Raw genomic sequence first — 27,406 nt, forward strand, 5'->3', positions numbered from 1 at the left:
GTTCTGTGTTAATATGCGGTAGCCATAGAAACACTGATTTATAACGATATTAGTCTAGAAATTAATTTAATCCATATAAATTTAGTAGGAGTGTCATTCTAAGAAGAATTTATTCTTCTCTGTTTTCTGTTTATTTTTATAATACATTGCATTTCACTTACACACATTGTTGTATAGATAGTATATATTAGATAATTAATTAAATTACTGATAAAATAATAGTCTATGGTAAATGTGGAAATAACAAATTTTATTTCAATAAAACAGATTTTCGAATAATTTAAAGAATAAAGTGTATTTCTATTAGAAAAACATAAATAAATCTAGCCAGGACTATAAAAAATAAATACTTTAAAAACTAACCATAAAAATAGTTTTCAAGGGTATTAAAAACAAATGTGGTTAGTATACGTTCTAAGTATAGCACGAATAAGTGTTAAAAAAATTTCTAATTAAACAAGCCAAAGGAATGAATACTCAGATTTTGATCCTTGCACACGATAATGTAACACTATAGATGTACGACTTCAAATTGTGTAATCAAAAACAAATTTGTATGTTTTGTAGTCTTTTATAGTTGTATTACTTTAATTTTTTCAATTTACTTCAAAAAAGTTTAGTCATTAGAAAAATTAGCAAACATTACTCCTTTAAAATCATATTTATATATTTATATATATTTATAATCATAAAGATTTTCCAATTTTAAGGAATCACATAAATGTTCTCTAATCTAATCTCTTATTTTTGAGATAATTAAGATGTAATCCAAAATAAATTAAAAACTTTATATTGTAAAATGCAATTTATAATTTCAATTAAGTACTATAATTTTAAATTTAAAAGTTACAATAATTTTTATTAAAATATCCCAGCGATCGATATTTCAAATTTTAAACCGACGTAATACATTAATATTAATTGTATTGACAGACGGGTTTAAGGGGGTGGCTAAGGGGACATTAGCCCCCACCTTGGGACTAAGCTATCTATTTTACAAAGCAAAGTATTATTATAAATTAATAATTATAATAAAATATCGTCAATGGTCATTCATGAATATGGTACCTATTATATATATTTTTTTTTTTATAAATAAATAGCTCACTTTTGTTGTTAATTATATGTATTTACCAATATTTTAAAATGATTTCAGATTAAAATTGATACCAATAATGTAACTATTTAAACTTTGTCTTTATTGTGAAAAAAATGACTTACATATGAGGGACTCAAAAACATATTCTGTAATTTAAAATTTTATATAGATTTAAAAAACCAACTAACTAAATTCTTAAACCTCCATTAGCTCCTCCCTTGGTTAGTGATAAAACCCGCCCCTGGTTGTATTGATATTGAGATTTAAAAAATTAAAGGTAGAAGTTTATAGATTATGTGATCGGCAATTGATTGTAAAAAAATGAATGAAATTAATTTAATAGCCATTTGAAATTTGAGCTGTAATATATAACTTTGTATTTAGATTCGATTGATAAATATAGTTTTTTCTTTTTTTTCTCTTGATTAATAAATATTATAATGATTTAGGTTATAATATTAATTCAAACAAATATTATTTTATTTGTTTTTTTTATCTTATTGCCTCATAACATCAAGGAAAACGAATCCCAATTTTCAACAATAGTGTTTGTATCCAATTTAAGTCAAATATTCCAAATTTACGTATTTATCTTTTATTTGGATATGAAAAAAATGTATATTGTTTAAAATCCTAATTCATGTTCTTTATTTATTACTATAAAAAAAGCTATAACCCTAATCTCTATTGTTCCTAGTGTCCTAAGGGTATTGTGTTATGCAATTTTTATTTAATAATTATAATTAGTTGTATGTGACCAGGACATATTATAAAATCAAGTCTTACAAATTATAATGTATATTATAAATAATTGTATTTTAAGTGATTTTAAATCGTACGTTGGTTACATAAAAGATAATTCTAACAAAATATTATTAATATAGATACGAAAGAAATGTTTTCAAAGAAAATAATGGTAAATGCATCCAATTAAACTATATGAGAAATATTATTTATTTGTTATTGATAGGGATTTAAAATGTAAATTTGTATTAAAAAACGATCGACAATAACGTTAAGGTATACGGTGGAGAATTTGATATTTGTCCTTCGAGTATTTTTAGACTCGCAGGCCATTCAATTACTTAATCTAAGAAATAATCTCGTTTCAAGTTGCTTATGACTGAATGAACACGTTATGAAGTCATCAACAATAAATGTAAGCTGTTGTGTGACGCGAAATAAAAACTTGAAAATGTTCAGAGTATTATTTCGCAACCTCACGGGACGAAGACTGCATCATTATCATCGAATAAACGAATGATATATGTATTATCAAGAATGTTGGATGTGTTTTTTATTGTTTTATTATCACACGCAAAACGTCTCACACGTCAAAGTTTGCCAACTATTATAATTAAACATCGGCTCCGCGTATTATTTACTCGTACGTGTACGTGACATGATCGGATTACACTTTCACGCGCTTCGTATTTTAATGGATCGGCGACACGTTTCCGGGGCGAAGTAAATTGATACGTCTTTAATAATATATCGCACGCCAAGCAAGTACGTAAATGTCCGATTTGTCTGGTGCAACTCCCGTGACAGGTGTGCATGTCCGACCAGCGGTAATTACCCGTTACGCGCGGGTGTGTACGTACACAATCACACAACTCTTGCAGAAGGAGTCATCGCCAATAGAACGCGATGGGATTTTCGCGAAACGCGGTGCGGATCATTGAACGGAGATATTGACGACGGCGGCGGTGACGTAGGTCGTAGAGGCCAACTAAATCGCGAGCATTCCTCGGGCAATCATTTAATTTATTAATCGACGAGCGAATGAGCCGCCAACTGTGCACTGAAGGCGGCGCCGGCGGCGGCGGCGATGACTGCTAGGAGAGAGGGAAAAGACGGTGATCAACACGAGCGGGCCAGACGGTAACCACCCGCCGCCTTTCGTCTTGGTACGTTTATTTATTTGAATATCAGCCAACAAAACAACACGGAATCGTGGCGGCGTGGTCGCGCGTGCATTTCCTGCGGCCCGCGTTGTACGCCGTCCGTACCACTGTTGTTGTACACGACGCGCGGTCGGCCGTGTGAGAGCGCTGCTGCTGTTGGCTGCCGCTGCTTCTGCCCGTGCCACTTGCCGCCGCCGCCGCCGCCGCCGCCGCCGCTGCCGCTGCCGCCGCTGCCGTTCCGGCGTGTTGTGGACGACGGACGACCGCGCAGGCATGGACATCCGTGGAGGACGTGACAGGCGGTCGGGTGACAGGCGTCCCTCCAGGGGCTCACGGACCCCGAAGCGACCGCAGATGTCGACGGACGAACATCAACGTCAACAACGGATCGTCGTCGGCGCCCCTGAAACGAACTTGAACACTACTACTTCATTTCCTGTCACGGCCGCCCCTTACAGAACGCCTTTAAGACTGCCCGCGCCGCTTCAGACATATGACAGGACGCCGAGACTGCCCGCGGCACTGCACACCACACACGACCGAACCATGCGATTGCCGGCGCCATTGCAGACACAGCAGGACAGGACGCCTCCAAGACTACCTGCCCCACCGCCGCAGATGCGTCAGGAAAGACCACCAAGATTTCCATCGCCATCGCAGGACCAGGCTCGGCCATTATTGTCAACAACACCGTCGCCGCCGCCGCCACAGGAACAACCATCTCGATTGCCACCGCTATGGACTGCGCCTGAGGAATCCGTACGAGAAGCCGGTGATGGAGTGGAAGACTGCGGTGAAGGAGCAGCTGCAGGAGGGAGCTACGTGGTGGACGAGACGGAGCTGCTGGCCAAACTTCGGTGTCCTAGCGAAAGCGCAGAGGTGGTCGCCGAACGAGAGAAACGACGGCAACGGAGACGGTGTCCCGACTATCCCGGACTAGCGCTGTCCAGTTCCGTGTTCAGTACGGAAACCGGCATGAAGTTCAGCATAATCAGGAACGAACTGCACAACGTGCTTAAACCGCAACTGAGACGGGTAAGTCGGCGGCGGCGGCAGTGGTGTACGGCTCGGCTGACTCTATTTGTGGCGTAGCACAGCTGACTGCTCGTCGATGCCGTCATCGTCGCCGCCATCGCCGTTGGCCAATCCCCCTGTCGTCGACGTGGAACCGCGGGTTCTCAATGTTCTACATCCGCCACGCGCGCTCAGGTCCTGTCTAACCTCCTACTCCCGTCTTCGGACAACTTCCCATGCGGTGTGGAGGAACCCTTCGAACTATCCCGTCGCCCTTTCCTCACCTAAACACGACTGCTCCACGCTTTTTCGACTTAATTTAACGACCACTGGTTACGTCGAATTTCAACGTATAATTAAACCGTAGGCGTGGTGCCAACTATCCTTGTGCGTGCCGGCGACCGAGTAGAGAATATCTCACTGCGCTGCATTCCGGGCGACCGACTATTCGGCACCAGCAATAACACCGACTGCTGTCATCAACCTTCGCGTTCTTTCCGATACACATACGCGTATTATTACTACACGCAGAGGTCATTCATTATTTATTCGTTTTTACCCGTCAGTCATGTATATAACTCATAATAATTATTATTATTTTACATAATTTATATTATTATTATTCGATAAGATGATGGCTATTGTTGTTGTCTAATGTGCGCACGCATCCCGTCGTTTTTTTATTTTGCTTTGCGTTTGCAACAAGTCGTCGTCGATTTGTACTCTGCGTCCCGCCACCCCGTTCCATTTCACTCGTCGTCGTTGCTAATCGTATGTTGTAGGCAGTGCCAAAAATATTTACGTTCTTATGCTCGTATACATTCCGATCCCGATAACCGCTGATGTCGATAAAATAGTTTAACATTTTTTTTTTTGACATACATTAATAACAGCTATCCAGCCGATAACCTACAACGATATCAATTTATCTCAATATTCTATACTTAATGATTAATTATATTTTCGAAAAAAAATCAACTACTTTCCGTGCGCAATGCTATTTATTTTATAAGTACCTATACTTATGTAGTATGATATTGGTAGGAGCGTTTTTGCTCGTTACGGTTTTTACCACGTACAGGCGTAGATATGTAGTAACGCACACACGTATTGATTTATGTGCGTTTTTTTCTTTACGGGGAAGTTTTTAAATCGTTTCGAAAAGAGTTACACGTTACAAACACACTAATAACAGGTGTGGCCAATCGAAAACAAAACCGCGTGACCAGTCGAAAATGTATGTGGTATTTAGAAAAAAAAAATCTTTTTAAGAAGATTTACTGTACAGTCGGTAAAAAATGCCATGAAACCAATAACATTGTATATTATATAAAACAACTCGTATACTTTGTATATTTTATTTTATAAAATGTATAATTTATAAACTAAATATCTAGATAAATTAAATATTCAAAAGTTTAACCTTTAACATTATTAGTAATAAAAACAATATTTATTCTTTAAGTGTTTAAATATTGCAATAAAAAAAAAAATTGTAAATTGGAATTTGATTTTGATAGCATAAGCGTATTTACTCATAATCGTAAAAGTTAAAAACAAAAGACTATTTAAAGAATTTTTTATTTGTGAAAGATAAAATAAGTGCCTTGTCAGAAAAATTACAAAAACGATTAGTGTTTTAAAATAATTATTAAATATTTATGAAAATATTAAATTATATCATCTTATAAATAATGTTGTAACCAGATAATGAAATAACATTATTATAATTATTTTTTAGCTATCACAATTTTGTGTTATTACCTGACATATTTGAATAAAAATTGCACAAGCAGTTAATATTTTAAAATTTGCATTTATCACATTATCATACCAATAAAGAGTTAATAATGAATATAAATTATCGCTTTTCGTATACGTGCACTTCACGTCATATATTTGCTTTTAATATTAACAATAAGGTTCAACTTTTTGTAAGAATTAAGCACAAATTATTTGGGTTGTAATAATACGGTTAGTTCGTTATAATAATATGGAATTTTTTTCATAACCAATTTTTATTACTCGTGTATTAAAACATTTAAGTACCTAATTAGAATTTTATTTCTTTTTGAAATCATTTATGTATTCAGTTTAATGTGTTTTTGATTTCAAGTGTTACCCAATGATCGTATACGTACAATATAGTTCGATTATTAACGACGTTACTAAGAAAATAATGTTGTTCGACTGATTTTTTCTTTAACTTTCAAAACCCGTAGTGCATCCATTCGAGGACGGAATACGACGTGGGAAAAATGCGCGTCCGTCGACCATATTTAGAGCGAACAAACGTTATCAACTCGTCAATCAGTTATATTAGGGCTGCGTAACCGCGTACGTTAAAGGCTACGTTGGACACATGTGGCGCTTGCAAAACGTACTGCGTGACACGATATAACGCGTGTCACGTGAGCCGTCCATTATCCGCGCAGAAAGTCGCGCGGAGTAAACGCAGCCCCGTATTTGGTGAAAAGACTCGTTCGCGTGCGTGTTAGTAGCACACGACCCTTACCGATATGGTCAGGCAGTGTGCCGTGACGTAACCGTCGCGACAGCAGCAGACGGTCGTGTGCGAAAAACCGAACCTGTCACCGTCTCTCGTCCTTTGGGCGCTCGTAATGGTCGGGAGAGGCGATCGGGGTCCGACGGAACGAGCGCGGTAGGCAACGTTGTCGGGTGGCGGGACGGTGGGTTTTGAAGAAAAGCCACCGGTAGAGGTTTGTGGTGGGCATGGGGCGACGGTGGTATGCCGTGATCGTCCGCGGAACCAGTTTATGTTTTTGCGCCGGCCGTCCGGTCAACGCCAAATACGAACAAAATTACCGGCACCCCGCCCCGCGCCAACGTTATGCAGTGAAAACCGGCAACGTCGCCCGCAAGGCCACCGCCCCATGGATGATTCGTCTCCACTGCCGTCTGGGCCGGGCGGGGCGCACACGCGCATATTACGACCCGTGCGTACGTATCAAGTGGGCGCGTGCGCGCGCGTGCGAACGAGTATATTGTATTCGTCCGACGAACCGCCCGCCGTATTGTTGCTATAATATACTATTATACGATTTTACCGTCGGCGAGTATGTGCTCTGGCGTATAATACAACAGTTTGGTTAACCGGTCGGTCACAGCGAGTGCGAGTGTGAGGCTTCTGCAGTGCGTCCCGTAACCAAACGCCGCACGTAACCAACGTAACCGCCGTGCGTGTCAGCCGTCATCGTGATTCATCGGCGCCGTTGCACAGTGTTCAGTTCGGTGTGTGTGCACGCGCTCATTTACTGCTTTCAAAACCGGCTTCACTTCCGACCTACCGTTCGTTGGGTCACGTATTCCAAAGCTTCAAAGCTCTTTTCCCGTTTTCACCGTGCGTTCGCCACCTCCGGTCCCGGTCCCACAGTTCGTGCCGTGCGGTCTCTCGTTTACTTTTGTTGCTCTTCGCTTTTCGGCCACTCCAGACACGCGTACGACGTCGCATTACTGCCCGCACGCCGTCACAGCCGTTAAGTTATCATGACCACTATACAACAGGGCTCGTTGTTAGACGTGTTGAAAAAAAAAATGCGTCAGACCAAGGAGGAGATGGAGAGGTATAAGGAGGAATGCGAGGATTTCCATAAGAAACTCCAGATGGAGGTCATGAGACGTGAGGAAGTACGTTGCGTTTGTCCAGTCCATAATATCATTATATTATTACTCTTGCGTGTTCTGTAACAAAAATGAAAAAAAATCTCCCATCCCACCTGATCTGAAAATACTTTTGTATAATGCCGTTTTCTGTTCATCTTTGTCCTGGTGTCTATTCTTGGCCTTTAGCTGAACATCGAAATTGCTTGATAGACTTTGTTGTAATCATGCGTCCAACGATTTCATTATTATGAATATTTTGTGTCCGAGTTATCAAATTTTTTTTCTGCTGTAGTCGTCGGTCCATTTATAATTTGATTTGTTCTCCTAATCCGCTTGAAATATTTGTATTATTAACTTTTTTTATTCTTGCTATAAAATCAAATTTAAATTAGATATCAATGATTATGTTCTACATAACATTTGTTTTACCTAATTTTTAATAGGATGATATAGACTAACTATACATATATTTATAATAGGTTTTTGGTCAAATATAATAATATTTTTTATTAAATTTATTACATAGGTATGAAATTACATACTGTAATCATACTGTTATTACATACTTTAATAATAGAAATAATTAACTTTAATCCTAATAATTTTGAAAGCATGGTAGTTGCCTTAGATTTAGTTGTAGACTTTAACAATCAAAGTCATGTACTATAAATGTTTAGAAATGGATCATCAACTGTCAGTGTTATAAATATTTTAAGAGCCTAAACTAGTAGATTGTGGTTATAATTTATTTTTTGTATCTGATTTGAATTTATTTAAACTGGGTAGATAAAAAGGATACCTATATATTGGTTATGTACTTGTTTAAATTATTCAGTAGTTTGTGTTAGCTGTTTTAAAGTTTTGACTTGTAGCTGATTAAACTGAATTATCTTACCTTATGAGCAAAGAAACTTTTCGCTATCAATACTAAATCTTTATTTATTTATCGATTCAACTTTTTTGGAATTTTGGTTGTATTGAATATAGCTACCTACTTAATTGATTCTTTATTTTTAGTCTGAAAAAATATTATGTTTTATACATTAACTCTGCGATATTTCTTTAAAATTGAAAACGACTTGTTTTTATTTTTAATATATTTATTTTATTTGTCTTCAGGCGGGTTTCATGTATTTTATTCTAATTAAAAATAGAATTTTTGTTGAAAATCAATCAAATGTTTGTTATGTAACCTATTATTAGTGGATTATTGATTTTAAGACAATTATCTGAATGTTTTTATAAATTATTTAGCTATTGTTTGATTTATTAATAGTATTTGAATTATTATCATTAATGTGTTGTCATTAAACTAATATATTGTATTTCTATTATTTAAAGCATACACTTTATGATTTGATCTTACTTAATAATTTTAGTTTTTAGGTTTCCTAAATTCAATAATTATAAACTTTTATTTGTGTGGTAGCTGAATGTAGGTAAATTATATTACTGAGTATTCTACAGTTGCAAAAAATATTTTAACAACATTTTATATAACTTAAAAAAAGATCTGCCCATACAAAAATTGGTTTTTAATAATTAAATAATTTGGTTGACACATAAAATTAAGCTGATTATTCAAGGTTACAATTAGGACTATGAGGCGTGATGATATAATTTATCTCTAAACAACAATAGGCTTCATGTATGTTGTGAATTCAGGAAGTTACGGCCTAGGTTGGGTTTCCTGTTAATTTAGTATTTTACACCTGAATGTGTACATATATTTATATACTATACAATTTCATGTAAAATCACTCTATCTAGAATATATTTAGAATAAAATTCCCATGAATATTTCCAATATATTTATTCTAATATGTATACCTATATATAAATAATATATGCCTAAATATTCATTGTTAATTTTTGTTTTTTATGCTGAGAGTGAAGTTGCTGCTCTTAACAGACGTATCCAATTGCTCGAAGAAGACCTTGAAAGGTCTGAAGAGCGCTTGGCCACGGCCACTGCTAAGTTGGCCGAGGCATCTCAAGCTGCTGATGAGTCTGAACGGTAAGTGAATGTTAAATTTTTGGTCAAAAGTTTAACATTTTCAGGATTCTTAACCTTACAGATTTCATTCATATATATTGAGGTTTCTAAAAAAAATTATTGCTCATATATTCATAAAGTATTTAATATTATTCATTCATAGGTAATATAGTAGGGCTCAAATGTTTTAAAACCAATAGGAAGTAAGCAAACAAAATTTGTTTTTACAAAATACAATAATATTTATACTCAGATATATATATTTTAATTGAATTCATTGAGTATGTACTACCAATATTAAAATCTTATCTTAGTACTTATTATATTTTACATAATACTGAAAGTACTGTCACGTCGTTTTTTATGTCTGATAGGTAAGTACATGTGAATAATATTTAGTGTGCAACATGATGTAAATTAAACCTAGGTTCACACTATTGCAATTTCTTGCATATTTTTCTTGTGCAAGAACAAAATTAAACAAATATGAACCATGATAATAAGCATGCTCAAACTTTCAAGTAGTTCGAAATGTTAGAAAAAAATTGAATGCCAGTTTAAAATTTATAAATATTAAGTATTTATCTATTCTCACAAAGTTTTTATATGATGATAGTGCTTCATTTCTTAGTTCAAAATTATTTGATGCTTCAATAATATTGCTTTTATTAATCCATTTTTGAAGCCATAATTTTTTTCTTTTTACTACCTTTTGTTTCTTTATGAAGCATATCTCCCTTTCTTTTTTTTGTTAAATCCATACTGTTTCATTATATAAAAAACTCTACACTTCTACTCACAATTAGATCATTTTTAAAACTAAATAATATTTAGATGCATATAAGGATACAAAGTTTGCAAGTAAGTTTAATATGCTAGAAATTGCAATAGGGTAAACTCATATTAATAGCTGTTAATGTATCATGTATTAACTAATAATTTTGAAACTAACTTTAATTCTAATAAATAAATATTTCAATAATTTTTTTTACCATTTTACTAAAATATTTCTTGAAGTCCACATTAACATAAGTTTAAAAATATAGTGACAATTTAAATATTTGTGTTTCATACATTTTATATGAACAAATAATAAATTTAAGATTAAAAATGTTTATCGCACAGATTATTTTCACAAGTTACAAATAAATATATTAATTTAAATGCCATTTATAATGACATTGAAGGGTATTATATTAAAATATGGTAGATTTATTCAATATGTTTTACTAAATGACATTTTCTCTTATTGTGTAATTACACTATTGCTATATTGACATAATATTTCTTATAGTAGCATAATATATTTAATATATATTTTAATTATCTGTGATAAATTTTACTTTTGAGGAACCAATTATTCAGAATTTTTGCATCTTGAAGTACAAAGTTATTTAATAATATATCTTAGTAACATAATTTGGTAATTTTTTAAAATCAGTTGTAATAGGTATAGATATTACACATCATTAATAATACTATAATGCACAACATTAATATATCCGGTTAAAAATATTTATCTTTACAAGTGACAAACTTGAGTCATAAATAATTATAAGCTTATTTGTTGGAAAATAAGTATCTTAAATATTTTTAACCAGATGTATTCATGTTTTGCATTATAATTACTGATGTGCCGTGGGTACCCCCTATAATATTTACCTACCAAAAATTTGGGTAAATATTTTTTTTTTATTGTCAAACATAATTATTTTTAATAAATAAATTTCATTTTAAAATTTGAAGCGTTTTGGTTAGTTCTTAAATTCTTAGATTTATTTGTTTCCCCATTAAAATTGTTATTGGTTTCAAAGTGAATATGTAAAATTAAAAAAAAAAAATCATAAATATAATTTATGTACTCTAATCATCAGACTTGGAAAAACATGAAAAAGTCAGGAAACAATCATAAAAAAGTATTGTGATACCCTTAAATTGGTTTTAGCATTACAAATAAATTTATCCAATTTATCGGGTAAATACCTGGTATTTACCTGAAATTATATTTACCGGGTATTTGCCCATCACTAATTATAATAGGCACCTTAATAACTTATATTAATTATAATTTTAAAATTATTTTTAAAAGAAAACTGAATCCCTTTTGATTGTTAACTTTGTTTTGTGTTTGGGTATCTACTGCATGTTTTTACATTTCTAAAATCGTTTTATTAAATAATCATATTTAAATAACCCATTATTAAATGAATATTTTTTTTGTTGATCCTTTAGATATTGATTAATTAAAAATAAATCTGATTTATATGGGGATTTATATTGTTTTGTTTATCAGTTACTCAAAGTAATCAGTTTTGTCATTTACTTAATTTTATCAATAGAAATTATTTTTTTCGGTGTGCATGTTTATAGATAAACTCGATTATATTATTTTAGACACTGAACATTACATCATATTTTCATTGTTTACTTATTAAATATGAAATAATAAATAACATATTCTTTTAGTCATCGATTTGGTCAAATAGTTTTTTTGTTAGTTGGAAATAAATAAGGTTAAGATAATTATAAACATTAAAAATAAATTACTACCTACTAAAAAATATTTATTATAATTATTTTTTACTAAAACAATAACACTGAGTGTGCATCCGTTTGATGTGTTGTTGTTTGTAAATTAAAAGGATCCGAAAGGCATTGGAGAACCGAACTAATATGGAAGATGATCGAGTAGCCATTCTCGAAGCTCAATTGGCACAAGCCAAACTCATTGCTGAGGAGGCTGACAAAAAATACGAAGAGGTAAAATAATGGCTACTGTGTATTTTTTATTTGTGATTTTTTTAAATTGTATTACAACCTAATCATCCTTACATTCCTGATAAGCACAAAAACACGACGTGGCTGTATGGTATATTTTATATTGATTATAAAATTTGTTAGGGCAATTGAAACTTTTATGTCACTTTTAGTTAGGAGTTATAAATCTTATAAATAAAAACTTGTGTTAGGTAAAATGTATACTCTTGTTATCTTGGGAGTAACTTGTTGGTTGGGATTTATACAGTGCTCGTAAGGTGTTGGAAAACCGCAGTTTGGCTGATGAGGAACGTATGGATGCCTTGGAGAACCAGTTAAAGGAAGCTCGCTTTTTAGCTGAAGAAGCTGATAAGAAATATGATGAGGTGAACGATACTGTGTTACTAACACTATTAAATCGTTATCTCACTTGAATTTTACTAATCAATAATTTTGGAACTGATAATTATGTGCAGTTGAAATATTATATAATGTTACTCGTAGACATTTTGTGGAAAAATGAATGAGTTCATAAATGGAAATGTTATTACTAATGGCTTTAAGATTATATTCTCATTGTCATTAGTTAAATTATTAGCATTTCACTGTTGATAAACTTGATTTTAACAGCTTGCACAAGATATTATTTTCATATTTTTATTGTTTTTGAATTGAAATTACCTTCTTTTTTTTTAACTGTTGACATTAATAAAATGAATTAAAATATTTTGATTTTATATTGAATCCAATTGAATCCAAGTAAAACTGACAATTTTACGTATAAAAATTAATTTTTATATTATGTAAGTTACTTCGTACAATATTTCTTAATCTTTATTGTCTGACCATTTTATTTTCTGTTATGTTTTGTTTTTAAAAATATTCAATATTGTATGAAAAATATTATTTTTTTTTAATTGTGTTAAATATTACAGTTTGTTATAGAAAATTTAAAATGTATTATGTATTAACAAGTTTATGTTAAATTAAAAATTAATTTATACACTATTTACTTATTTAAAAATAAGTAATTCAAATATTTGTATACATTTTTATTTCTTTAAAAACCAAACACTTTACGTCTTATTTAACATGTTATATATAGTTAAAATATAGTTTTGTTAATAACAAACAAATTGTATGATTTTAATAATAATAATAATATTGTTATATTATTATTTAAAATATGTTAATTTGTAATAATTATAACTAAGTTTACTAAAATTGTAGGGAGTTTATCTAATGTTTGAGATGTTTGATATTTTATTTTTCTTGTGTAACTTAATAAATCAGTATTTCTGTTTTAATTAATTTTTTTATTATGTTATTATGTATACTATATATTCTATGGACCGTGTTATAATGGACAAAGGTTACTTTTTAAAAGTAGGTTAGGTTAGGAAACTGTCGAGAGATATTTATTTGAAATACTATGTTCAATCAATATTTAATCATACAAATAACTCTTATGAGAGTTATTTGGAAATAATGGTATTTAGAAAAGAAATCATATGATATTCTAATTTCTAAAGTAATTTATAAGCGTCAAAAATAATACTTATCAATAATATATTATTGTTTCTCTGAAAGAAATATTATTTAAATAATTATTTTTTAACAAAAACATAAACAGTTAATTAGTTTCAGTGTTAAGCTTGGTGCTATTGAATTTAATTATCTGCTTTTTTATTAATAGTTTTTTTATTAGATGCACGACGTATTTACGTCACGTTCTTATTAAAGAAAAATTACCATCTGTATTAGATATTCACTGGCAATCATCAAATTTTGTATTAGTAAACAAAATTATAAAAATTCAAGCTAATTTCTCAAACGGTAACAATAACAAAATAAACGTATTATAATATATTCTACGGCGGGAAAGGTATTTAACTTAAGAAGAAAAAAACTGGTTTGCCCTGCAACTGAAAATATTCGTTTTAATACGTTTTCTTCGTCTTCAATGTATTCAGTTTATTTTAAATGCATCCGTTTTACATTCATATCAAAATAACACCGTATGCTATGTAAGTGTCGAATCAATGAGACTCGTAAATAAAATGTAAAATACGTTTGAGGTTATTGTATGTTTATGTATTCTACAAATATTTAAACTATCAAACTCAAATTCTCAAATTACTGAGCAAAATGTTCGTTTATAATATTTCACTTGCTTTAAATTTACTTGTAGATTACAAGTTCTATGGGTTTAAACATTTATTCCGATTAAACGGAATGAATAAAAGAAAACCATCATTACTTAAATGACAAAATTTGTAGTTTTGCAAATGTTAAATGCCTAAAATAATAAATATTGTTTCTCATAGTAGAATATAACTGTTGGTAATATCTAATGGTTTTGAGAAAAGTTGAACAAAAAAGTCTTGTACGAGATGTAGGTGGGATAGAACTATTAAATATTTTTAATGTATGTGATAAAAAATATAATTTTAGTGATTTGTATACATAAAAAATTATTTACTGTAAATTATTTCACAAAATTTATAACTTAGTTGTATTGCTCATTATTGGTTAGGTTAGGTTATAATGTTAATTTAGGTTAATATGTGTCGGTAGTATGGGTATAATCTTCTAAAGAATGTAATTAACTACATAGTTTGAAAACTATGTCACATTTTTTAAGGAAACGGCAAAAAATAATCTCATTATTTTTAATTATTCATGTAAAGGCTCGTACTATTATTGTTTTCTGTGCGTAGAAATATATTAAATAGCGATGGCCAATATATTGTTAAAAGGACGTCCACCCGCATGCGTTATCTCCGTCTGACATACGTACAACTTAGCAAATTTGTGTTTAGTGATTCAAATGTAGTGAAATTAGCTTTAATATTAGATTAAACTGACCTATAATCAAACTTTAAGAGAAGAACATTTTCTGTGTTTTGTTGGTCGTTTTTTTCCGATATTTTAATTTTTAAGCATGTTACAAGTATGTAAAATATAACAATAAAAAAAACATCATAACTCTAAAATATTAAAATATTTGAAAAAAACCGACCAACAAAACACAGATAATGTACTTCTCTTAAAGTTTGATAATAGTTCAGTTTAATCTAATATTAAAGCTAACTTCACTACATTTGAATCACTGAACGCAAATTTGGTATGTTGTACGTATGTCAGACGGAGACAACACATACGGGTGTGACGTCCTCTTAACGTTCGATTTTCTAAAAAAAATTTCTGTAAATGAACAAAATAAGTAAAACTTGTTCAAAAATAACTCTTTAGACGATATACGTTTTTTCTTATTTCATTTAAACTATTCTTTCCCCCTTGTTATTTATACCCTACGTATATTTAATTCACATTCGAATAATAATTACAAATAAAAATTATTTTCTTGTTATTTACCGGTAATGTATTCAATATTTTTTTTCATCAAAAAAAAAAAAAAAATTTGACTTATTTATAAATATATTATATAAATAGTAACACTTGAAGAAATTTGTATGTACCGATATTATCGCAAGAGTTATTTTAAAATACACACGAAGTGAATCATATTTAGAACGTCTGATTGGTCATTGTTTCGATATTTCCGACCGAAAGTACCTAATTTGATTACTTTTGCGAGTAAAAAAAAATAATTACCATATCCGTCTTATGTTATTGATACAATCGTCATCGTTTCTAGTAATAATATCTCCGATGTTCCGAGGGCACTTGTAATAACATTTTTATCCCGATTAAAATAATATTATAACGTGTATTATTTCGAAAAGACTCCGATCAAATCGTCGTATATATTGTTTCAATTATATATATATTTTTATCAAAATTATGAACATTGGGAAGGGCTCATAGAATCCACTCGATTCAAAACCGTTATCGTGCACGTGATCTAAAAAGTAACGAGTTGCTCTGCGGTGTGTGATATAATTAATTACGAGTATATGACTAGTGTGTCTGTCATACGATGACTATTCGTATGTATGTACGACTATTATAGTGCGTCTTGCATTTACCGAGAAAAGACTACATAAAAAAAAAAACATTTGAAATAGTATTTCTTTAAATAACACAGTTTGTTACGTTTTTGTTTTTATTGATGTTCTAAAATATGCGAGGGATGTGTAAAGGAGGTAAAACACCCTACGCCGTGTACCAAATTCACCTTTAAGTTATGTCGTCATCATCGTCATCTGCAACAAATGTAAACATAACCGTCTGCTACTATATATTATTATTATTATTATTATTATTATTATTATTATTATTATTATAATGCTTGAATAGTGTGCGTTACTAGTTGCATCATTATCGAGAGGAGTGGTTACTGCTACAAAGAAGATCGATATTGACCGCCATGAGATAGACAACGACAATGTATTACACACAATGTGTTATATTCTCGTTGTTGCTGACGTGGTGTTACTCTTGTTATTATTATTAATAATATTTCACTAAAATTAGATATTTCCCACCCAACATGTGACATGTTATTATCACTCGTGTTTGTGTGTGTGTGTGTGTTTTACGGCCGTCCAATAATTTGTGTAGTATTTGTTCACGGCAAACGATTACACTGATTATGCTAGTTTCGAATGATGATTTATTCCAGTTCACGAGAAATACTGAAAAACGTCATTCGACCAAAAACGATCATTATAATATTTTACCAACTTAAGATGAGTGTGTGCGTATTTTGTGTTGTATTGTATATAGAGCGAAATATGTTTTGTAGTGCTAGGTGGGTAATGGAATTTATATTGCTTCATTATAAAAAATATAATGCACACAACGTGTTCAGTGTTGAAAAGTACCACTCTGTATATAAGTAGTTTCTATGTATGTGTGTCTAATAACATTCTTCCACCGAATATCGTGTCCGTTAGTTCTAATTATTTTCATTTTTTTTTTTTTTACCCCGGTCTGAAACATACACTCACTTTAACCTTATGCATATTTCCTCAGAATTACTGCAAAATTTGTTATATTTGTTATATTACTGTTTTGCGAGACGTTTATTGTAATAATATAGTCAATAATACGGATTAATACGATAATATTCAAAAATTATATAATTTATTGATGTCAAATCGTTTATGTGTATGTTCGTACAATTAATGTGTTTTCATTCAAATATGATGTTCTTGCACACTAAACATGGTCGGTGATTTTCACGATTTGTGTAAACTATTTCGGTAAAAACTCTAATTTATTTATCGATGAAATGGTTAATAAATCATACATAATCGGATTTTAACAAATCATAATCGATATTTTTATACAAATCCAAGAATAGTTATAACATCGATTATTGTACGTGTTTTACCGAACTAGTATTCGTGATAATCATATTACCCATTTTGTAAATTCATGTGGTAACAATTTAGCTGAAATAATAATTGATTAACTAGTTTTATAATTTATTGTATATATTTATAGAATACTTATGTCTAAGAATAGATATACCGAAATATAGTATTATTTAACTCTGTAAAGTATTCGTCATATGTAGATCATTGTTCTTCTACAAACTTATACTCGTTTCGGTTAATATTTGTCCTTTTATTTTATAAGTTAAGGCATTAATAATATTATACAACGCCCACAATGACATTTTACTTGGATTCAACAGGTTACAAATATTAAAGTATTGTACCTTCGTTTAGGACCATTTATATCAATCACTTTCTAACATTCTTATAGTTGCGTAATTTAACAATTTATTGTTTGGTGTTCCTATACTTACAATAGTATTACAACGTGTGTACAGTCAACCTTCTTAATCATTAACCGTGTATACACCGCATAGCGTTGCGAAACAATATCGTGAATGCATTTGAATGATAATGCATTTATACGTCTGTGTGGATTTATATGTTTGTATTATTATATGTATACTGTGTCCACTCATACTGTGTACCTATTTGATTGTACAAAAACGTGTTCAAACAGCATTTATTTAATTATTTTTTTTGGGAAATTATTGCGATTAGGTAGCGCGTAAGCTGGCAATGGTTGAAGCCGACTTGGAAAGAGCCGAAGAACGTGCCGAATCCGGCGAATCGTAAGGACGATTAAAATGATTTACACATTACTAAAAATATTCAGAGAAAATCGTTGGATAATTTTTATGATTGCGATTTTTCATTGCTTTAGCAGAACAGGCGACACTTCGGTTTATGCTTAAATATTTGTTGCGCGCATATTGATACCTTTGGGCTTATTATTATTTTCGTTGATGGATTTTTTTTTTCATTAAGTTTAAGCTTATGATTATTTCGTTCAGCAACTATTTGATTTTTTTTTTGTTTTTTGTGTGTTTTTTTCTATCCGTACAACATGATTTACATCCTCTCTTTCATACATTCATCCTATTTGTCCAAAAACTTAAATTTTTATTTTTAGTTTTGCATGACATTAGTTTGTTATTGTTTTGTTTTTTCAATTGCCATTAGGTCGGCCGTAAATTGGTCATGATGGAACAAGACTTGGAAAGAGCAGAAGAAAGAGCTGAACACAGCGATGCGTGAGTATATATAACATTTATACGTCATAGAGAAAAGCAGATTTAAAAGTACAAACTTAATTTTTACAATATTTTCATTGGATTTTTCCATTGTATTATACTTGTAGTTAGGATGGTTATGTATGTGGTAAGTGCTTCAGAACAAATATGTAAAAAGTATACTTATATACATATTTCGCTTTGTTTGAGACTATAGTGTGTTGCGTCCGAGTGGCTTTCATCGCAATCAAAAATTACCAATATTTTCTATTGTAATATTCACTCATGAAGCGTTTAAGGGTACTTAATAAAAGAATAATTAAAACGATTATTTTTAATTCGTCAACAACACATAGAAACCCTTAAACTTGAGTTGATATTTCTATAAAATGCAATTTTTAGTTAACATGATTGTTTTGTTTATTATCTAATTGTGAATATTTATATCGTATAGGAAAATCGTGGAATTGGAAGAAGAATTACGTGTTGTTGGTAACAACTTGAAGTCTCTTGAAGTTTCTGAGGAAAAGGTACACGTATACATTTCAATTAAAATTATTTGAATAAATATTTTTAATAGTAGCAGATTTTTACAAATCATTTTTTTTAGGTCCTTATAAGATTTTTTAACAATATTTTGACATCAAATATTATTATTATTATAACATAGGTTTATTCTCTCGGTGGAATCGTTCGGTACCTAACGATGATAATTTCAAAATTATATTCTTGGGTGTCCAATTATAAATTTGAGTAACAATTGCGAAATCGATTCCTTTTTCAATTCAATAGACTGTATTATAGTAATATCCCCTTATTTAATCAAACCTACCTTAAAATGTAACTTTTTACTTGTGGTCTTTGTATTTGACATAAAAAATAGAATTATAATCCCTCATAGGGAATCGCCGATTTATGTTGAGACCATAAATTTCTGATAAATTTCTGAATAAAAAATATCATTATTCTATTCTAACTAATAATTTTGGACAGGCAAATCAACGTGAAGAAGAATATAAGAACCAAATTAAGACCTTGACCAACCGTTTGAAGGAGGTATTTTATAGAACAAAAAAAAAAAAATTGAAATTCACAGGCGTGTGTGCATTTTAGCCTGCTTAAAAATAGAAATTATAAAAGCTTATAACATTGTACTTATACTGTTTTAATAACTCATAAAATGTGTGATATTATTATGACACCTTTCCCACGATACGCCTCGTACTACCTATCATACACTATATAAAATCACTTATAAAAATAATTGTTTAATATTGTTCTAACGACATTGTGTGATATTTTTGTCTAACTTGATTTTGTTTTATTTTTTTGTTTTGCAAATTTGGTGTGTACACGCTTAACTCACAATCGCGGCACATATGTATAAAAATAAATAGGCTACTCAAAGAGAAGAAACGTTTGAAGAACAAGTGAAAGGTCTTGGAGCACAGCTCAAAGAGGTAAAAGAGCCTTATTTAAGCTCAATATTTATATTTTATAATTTCATGTAAAATATTTATTCTAAAATGTTCATGTACGCATAAAAAAAAATTGAATTTTCGTGAGGACAATTCATTTCTCATATCATCGTATTGAAATTAGAAGCTCCAGTTTATACAATTAGAAACCTTTCTTACATCATAATGTAACGAAATATTTTCCATTAATAATTTTTATGTTTTCATTACGATTTCGTATGACTAAAATGTGTTGATAAATACGAATGTATGTACATTGTGCAATCGATTGAACTTTGAATTTGTCACGTGGTTATTGAGTTTTCTCATAACTCAATGTACTTAACTACACTTAACACGTATGCATAAAATATGTTTGCTATAACAATATTTTTTTATTTTAAGTTTTTATTTTGTCTTATACTGCGATTCTTATTAACATTATTACACAATATTGCATGTTTTTTTATTTCACACAAAAACTGTGTTGTGTTTAATCACACAATCCGTTTTAACTTTTCACAGACATTTACACTAGATTTTTTTCTTGTAGGCTGAAGCTCGTGCTGAGTTTGCCGAAAGATCGGTGCAGAAATTGCAGAAGGAAGTCGATAGGCTCGAAGGTAAGTTATATGTTTATTTCGTATATTTTATAAAATATTTAAAAATATATTGTATTATGAGATCGATGATATTCATACGCATCATTGTGTGTATACAAGAAGATCATCAATATCTAAACACTTAATGTGTAGTACTGTGTACATTGTGTACGCTGGTACTTAATTAGTAAGATTATGTTTCGTGATTCTCGGCGTCTATATACAGTGTATACGACATCGAATTCTAATTCCGGACAGTTAATTTATTTCGATATCCTTATTATTTGAAATATTCAAAATGTTTTTATTTACAACAGGTAGACACGGAGTAAATTATCAGATTTTACTAAAAGGAAAAAATATTGTTTTTTTCTTGTTTGATGTTGTTTTTTTAACAGCATATGCTCGTGTATTGTCCTCAAGCTAAATATTCTAATAAAATAACGCCAATAAATTAATAATACATATGTATAATGATGTGATGTACGTGTGAACTTTTTTTCATAATCTTGAAAAGTATCGTTGCAATATCGACATGCAACGAATTCCATTTTACAATACATTTTCATCCTTAATTTTGTATTTATTATTTATTATACTTGTTTTCAGCACGTAGATTTTTATTTTTATTTTATTTGTAGTGATTTAGTATTTAGATATTATTGTTTTTGGTTTTTTTTTCTTGTTTGTGCATGTTAGCTAAACGTTTTGTTTTCATGTGTGATGCGCGTGTTTGTATTGCTGTGGAATCGACCAACACACAGATGACTTAACCGGCGAAAAGGAAAAGAACAAACATCTACAAGAAGAGATGGAAGCCACCCTGCACGACATCCAAAACATGTAAAATAACATACCGTCCCATATTTTTCCTTCCCCAGTCCCATTTTAGTAAATTTCCTACTCCTTATAAAAATTATCTAGTTTTTATAAACAATTTTTTTTATACTTTTACACTCGTTATATTATGATGTTGGTTTTAACATTTCCACACTCCATACTAACTACGTTATTGCACAGGTTCGACCAAGTATTTTTATAATGCACTTTATTATTATTATAATTATAATTATTATTTGTATTTGTATAAATATTTATTTCCTTCTTTCTTCTATTATTATAATATAACTATACATTATTCTAACACTAGTAACATTATATGCCGTGGTAGTATAATATTTTATTGCCGGAAATTACGTTCAATCGTCTTTCGATGGTGACTTAAATATTAATTGTTCTAATATATAGTGTACAAATGAGTTGTAGACCTCCAAGAAAAACATTTGATTAATTTTGAATTGTTGCAAACATGTTCCGCGTGTGTTGAATATTCGAACGCGATAGTGCACTGTTTATAAAATGTGTACCTATTAAATTTTAAGACATTGTTATGAAACTTCAAAACAATAGAATCTTATTACATTACAAAACCGTCTCCAATCATGTACTTCGGTTCTTTTATAAGAACCATATGGTCAGCGTCAAATTTTGAACACGAGTAAATGACGTATAATAGTGAATTTAAGATGAGTGGAATTTATAACTCATGCTCATACACAATTATTTACCTGAAATGCTTGTATTATTCAAATAGTATTTTTCAATTAAATACGGAATCACAGTATTGTACCTTTTTATTTTTTTGTCCTTTATGTAAAGAATGATTGAGAAAGATTGAAACGTATTGAAAACCGTACCTTTCGATAGTCAATAGAGTTATTAATAATAAATTAAATAGTTATTGTTTCAATTTAATTTTTAATCATTTTTTATGTTCCGAATTTTAATAACGCATTCTAAAATTAATTTCGGATTTCGAAATTAATATTTTGGTTTCGTATTTTTTAAAAAAAAATTACTTCACTTTTACCAATATAATATTCTATCTACCAAATGAATATCATTAATGTTTACAATTTTGAATCAACGTATTATTAACCTATTTGTTATTTTTCATACTAATAAGTAAAATTTATGAGTAAAAAATATTGAAAAAATGATGAATGAATTGGTCGCCTTCTAATTATTAAAATTGTGATTATATCGAACAAGTTGCAACAAATCTTAATACTATATTATTATGTACATCTGAAATTAACAATAAACAATTTTCTTTCTTTTTTAAAACTATTAACCATTATTTATATTCTTAACTAAAAATCAAAGGAATCGTCTATGCGCGAAAGCAAACTGATCCTTATCTTCAACATCCTTATTTTTCTATAATACGTACGTGCGTAATGTTATTACATTACTGCATGTGCTGTGATTTGGTCTTTACACGAATACTTCTGGCTTCTGCTGACTATCCTGTTCAGAATTCTTTTTTTTTTCACAAACCCCCGAATTGCAGAAGTATGTTACTGACCCAGTAACCGATTTGCTTTTCAGATGAGTTGGTCGCCGAAAAGGAGAGATTCAGAGACATTGGCGACAGTTTGGACCTTGCGTTTGTCGACCTGTATGGCATCTAAACAGAACACCATTTACATACATACACACACACAAACACTATTCATCCTTCTTTTTCTGACTCACAACAATATTATTGTATCAGTCGTCTATGTCTCCGACCACACTCCCAACACACTACACATTCCCTTTATACAATATATATTTATATATATAAAACAAAACAAACAAAATAATAATAATAACAATACAGCGCAGCTATTACTAACACCGTCCATAAGAAATACATTTTTTGTAACACAAAACTTGTAACTTTAGATAGTTTTTAGTAATTACATTTTATTTATTATTATTTTATTTTCTGCATTGTATTGTATTTCATAGCTTAGCGATGTTTTAATTTAATTTTTGCTTTGGTTGTACGCTTTTAGACCATTTATACGAAATGCTATGATAGCCTGTGTATGTATATATTTATATTATATACGTATAAATAAAAACCCAATATCAAAAACAAAAACCAAAATTATTTCAAAGTTGTATCAATTATTTTAGCAATGTCTTTTATTTCTTCCCCGCGAGATAAATTGTTTAAAATATACCAACATTTTGTATTTTGCGTTGTCTGTTGAATATAATTAATTTTTATCCAAACGTTATTATTATTATTTATAAATATGCTTAGTTTTTTATTTATATAACATAACAAGAAAAACATTACCTAACTTTTTTCTAACTGTAAATGTCTATTTAAAACAATGTATTTGTTGTGATTTATTTAAAGCTTTGTATTGTTTTTGTTATTAGTCAAATAACCAACGATTAAAAAAAAAACAAATTCTGATGTATGATCACTATATAATATACTTTACGTCTTATTTTTATTGTACAGACGATTTATTTCATTAACACTAGATCGTAATCACTGATAACTTATATTTTACGAATTATTATTTATTATTATTAATTTTTTTTTTTACATATTTATTGTCATCCCAAGTGCTATATATTTTACCAATAAAATTATATGAAGAAAAAAAGAAATATATATCTATATATATATATTAAAAAGATTTTGGAAAAAAAGAAATTATTGCTTTGAACATTTCCATTTTGTTTTCTTTTGCAGACGAGTTGGTAAATGAGAAAGAGAAATACAAATACATTTGTGACGATCTTGACCAAACGTTCTCTGAACTCGTTGACTAAAATGTTTAACAACGATGTTAAAAATGACCATTATATTAATACCAAATCAATGATTTTGATTATTTATTATTTGTTGTGTTTTGCAATATTTTACGAGCATGTTGATTTGTATTCAATCCAGAATTATTATTTTTATCCAATTATTTAAATAGGTTTCAGAAAATTGCATCCAGTTTTTATTTGTGTCTATGTAAATAATGTTAAGCGAATATTGTTATTTAAAACAACTGATTTGGTTTTATATTGAAGCCATACGAGAATTATAAACATAATAATTACAAACACCCGTATACACGAATGCATTTTTGTTTTATATGCTGTTTTTATTTTATTGCACTTTTTACCTAGTATTTATTTAAAACACCATGTACTTGCATGCATACCTCCTTTATCCTCTTTATCACAAACTTTCCCGTTCTTGTTATGATATACAACCTATACTGTAATCAGTACCAACGCAACATGATTTTTTATAAGGCCCACGTTTCACGACCAATTGGGTTAGATTAACTAGGCTGTAGGGTCCCCATGTGAACTAATGGATAGCGAAATAACGAAAGCGATCGTATTATACTATACAATTATATGACATTTTGTGTTACCCACTTTACTCTGGTGGTCGATAATATTATACCATCCGTATTTGTCAAATAAAAATAGTTCGCAACGCCATTGATAATATGTGTTTGCAGTGGTCGGTCACATACACGATAACATCATTGCTGATATAATATTAATTGGTGAAATAAATGCCCTTACTCGTGTCGGGAAAATCTATAATTCGTGTAGCGAAAAATAGCTTTCTCTGTTTCACAATCGTTGGCGTGACGGTTTTTTTTATCGATAGTGTCATTCGTCTGGTAGAGAAATAAAACATCAAATCTGTTAATGAGCATCGAGCGTAGGTACTTGCATGGGGCTGTTAACGACATATTTTCGATTGGAGAATCAGTCATGTTTACTGGCGCTGTAATAGACCGTACACAACTTGAGAGATATCTGTGGGTTTAAGCATAATTGAGCTGTATGTAAATTTAAACAGGTTGACGAGACGGAATTTTTTTTTTCAACCACAGCAATTTTATGCTTGCAGGTACATAGATTATAATTATATAAATTAATATTCTTTCTCATTCGCGAACCATTTCGAGTTAATCGCGAGTACCTATTGACCGAAAAAAATTAAAATAATATCGTAAAAATTTACTTTTCGTTTGAATAAATTCAAGTCTAAACCATGTAAATTATAGGGTTTTAAAAACCATCAGTTAACGGTCTATCCTGTATATTACTTTAATAATAATAATACCTACCTACAGGCAAGTGTAGTCGACTGAAGCGTTACAAATCTTATCCGAATAAATAAGCACCACGAAGGGCACCTTGCATCCATTATTAGGTTATTATAAATTGTAATATAAGTACTTTTATTACCTACTTTTTACCGTTTTAGGCCGTTTAAATGTCTTCGCTGCATTGGCCAGTGCCGGTAGACCATCAAACCACTACAGTTGTTTCCTTAAGAGCACTTCGGTAGTTAGAGGGGGCGTCGTAGTAGAAAATTTATTAAACGCACAGTCGCCGGTCATTGGTAACGATTGCCAATTCCACATGGAATGACCGTCTACGAGGGCAACAACCGCAACTACCGTTTTATACCCAACTCTACGTCAGTGGCGTAGACATGATTTCTGAAAGGGGGGGGGGATCAAAAAAAGAAAACGACATAACTAAATGGGATGGAAAAATTGAAAAAATCTCCCATCCTCAAAATTTTTTTACTATTTTATAATTTTTTATAAAATTTTAGATAGTAAAATATTTAACAATAGGAACAATCTGACGTCTGACGGCACTGCTATTTTTGTAAATGAGGGTACAATTATGAACTATGTTTCTCCACGAATCTATGATAGGTTCAATAAATTATCAACTATCCCGTGAATTTCTTTTTTTTTAGGTTTCAGATAAATAAATAGAATGTACTATGTATACGCGGTGAACTAAATCCGTAACGATAATGATCTCATTCTCTTTTCTCATAACAACGATAGTATCCGATAATATTTTAAAGCCCAGATTACATACATATTGTTATATACATAGTATTGTCTATAAATTATAAGATAAGCTATAATAAAGTATAATCATAGTCGTCATTGGCATTTCGTCAAAAATATCAAATAAACATTACTTTGCTATAAATAAACGAAAATAAAATTATAATGGTTTTCAGTGTTGACTAAATTGTCAAAATTCAATAGCTCGATAAATTCACATCACAAAATATTTTATTATAGTGCATACTATATAATATAAGGAAAAACAAAAAATAATTAAATAATAAAAAGCTAATGGGGGGGATTTGACCCCCACGTCCCCCCTTGTATACGCCACTGCTCTACGTGATACTCTTTTATACCATCTAAACAAAAAACTACCGCTACCCCAATACCCATGCGGACAAAATGGTCTTCATGCCGATGCTTTTATAAAAAAAATAATTTTTATGATTAATTAATTTACTGAATTATACTTAAATTATTGAAGTATAATTTTGACGACTATAAATTTTATTATTATTATTATCTTCATCTCGGTTTGGGATACTAAACGTGTAAATTAGTAATATATTCAATTAAGGTTCCGGTTTTTCCTCCTGGCTAAGCGCTTGCTTTTATTACGTTGTTTGTTTTACATTATCTCCTAGAAAAATATCGATAAAGAAAAAAATCTACTGTTGGTATTTAGGTTAGCAAGAAGGACGGCAAGTGGCATACGTGCACACGCACAAACATTATTGGTATATTATACCGTAGGTACCCAAACGAAATTAAAGTCAACCGTA

The 27,406-nt window shown here is 30.7% G+C and overlaps 2 protein-coding genes across 4 annotated transcripts; both read left to right on the forward strand.

Annotated features, from left to right (window-relative positions):
• The first annotated feature begins 2,045 nt into the window (after positions 1–2,045).
• On the forward strand, positions 2,046–6,149 carry LOC112684550 (proline-rich protein 2-like). The gene is made up of 2 exons (XM_025556124.1): positions 2,046–4,041; positions 6,114–6,149. The coding sequence occupies exons 1-2, from the start codon at positions 3,280–3,282 to the stop codon at positions 6,147–6,149; spliced, it is 798 nt and encodes a 265-aa protein (XP_025411909.1). The 5' UTR covers positions 2,046–3,279.
• Positions 6,150–7,015: 866 nt separating this feature from the next.
• On the forward strand, positions 7,016–24,860 carry LOC112684586 (tropomyosin-1, isoforms 9A/A/B-like). 3 transcript variants are annotated; one of them, XM_025556178.1, is made up of 9 exons: positions 7,016–7,668; positions 9,528–9,661; positions 12,283–12,400; positions 18,829–18,899; positions 19,333–19,408; positions 19,872–19,934; positions 20,889–20,958; positions 21,702–21,780; positions 23,329–23,420. In XM_025556178.1, exons 1-9 carry the CDS (start codon positions 7,528–7,530, stop codon positions 23,330–23,332), a joined length of 756 nt encoding a protein of 251 aa, XP_025411963.1. In that variant the 5' UTR covers positions 7,016–7,527; the 3' UTR covers positions 23,333–23,420. The 3 variants fall into 3 exon arrangements, with proteins under 3 accessions (XP_025411963.1, XP_025411964.1, XP_025411965.1); XM_025556179.1 differs by lacking the exons at positions 21,702–21,780; positions 23,329–23,420 and adding an exon at positions 24,479–24,860 and having other exon boundaries at positions 7,022–7,668; XM_025556180.1 differs by lacking the exons at positions 18,829–18,899; positions 21,702–21,780; positions 23,329–23,420 and adding exons at positions 18,367–18,437; positions 24,479–24,860 and having other exon boundaries at positions 7,024–7,668.
• Positions 24,861–27,406: the final 2,546 nt, after the last annotated feature.

The sequence above is a fragment of the Sipha flava genome, unplaced genomic scaffold (genome assembly GCF_003268045.1).
Source record: "Sipha flava isolate LNK unplaced genomic scaffold, YSA_version1 252_pilon_pilon, whole genome shotgun sequence".
Classification (NCBI taxonomy): Eukaryota; Metazoa; Arthropoda; class Insecta; order Hemiptera; family Aphididae; genus Sipha; species Sipha flava.

Bases quoted from the DNA above. Each gene is read 5' to 3' on its own strand.
- LOC112684550 (XM_025556124.1), top strand. From the start codon at position 3,280: ATGGACATCCGTGGAGGACGTGACAGGCGGTCGGGTGACAGGCGTCCC. The intron at 4,042-6,113 runs GTAAGTCGGCGG...TTATGTATTCAG, and splicing joins TTAAACCGCAACTGAGACGG to TTTAATGTGTTTTTGATTTC.
- LOC112684586 (XM_025556178.1), top strand. From the start codon at position 7,528: ATGACCACTATACAACAGGGCTCGTTGTTAGACGTGTTGAAAAAAAAA. The intron at 7,669-9,527 runs GTACGTTGCGTT...TTTGTTTTTTAT, and splicing joins AGGTCATGAGACGTGAGGAA to GCTGAGAGTGAAGTTGCTGC. The intron at 19,935-20,888 runs GTATTTTATAGA...TTTTTCTTGTAG, and splicing joins TGACCAACCGTTTGAAGGAG to GCTGAAGCTCGTGCTGAGTT.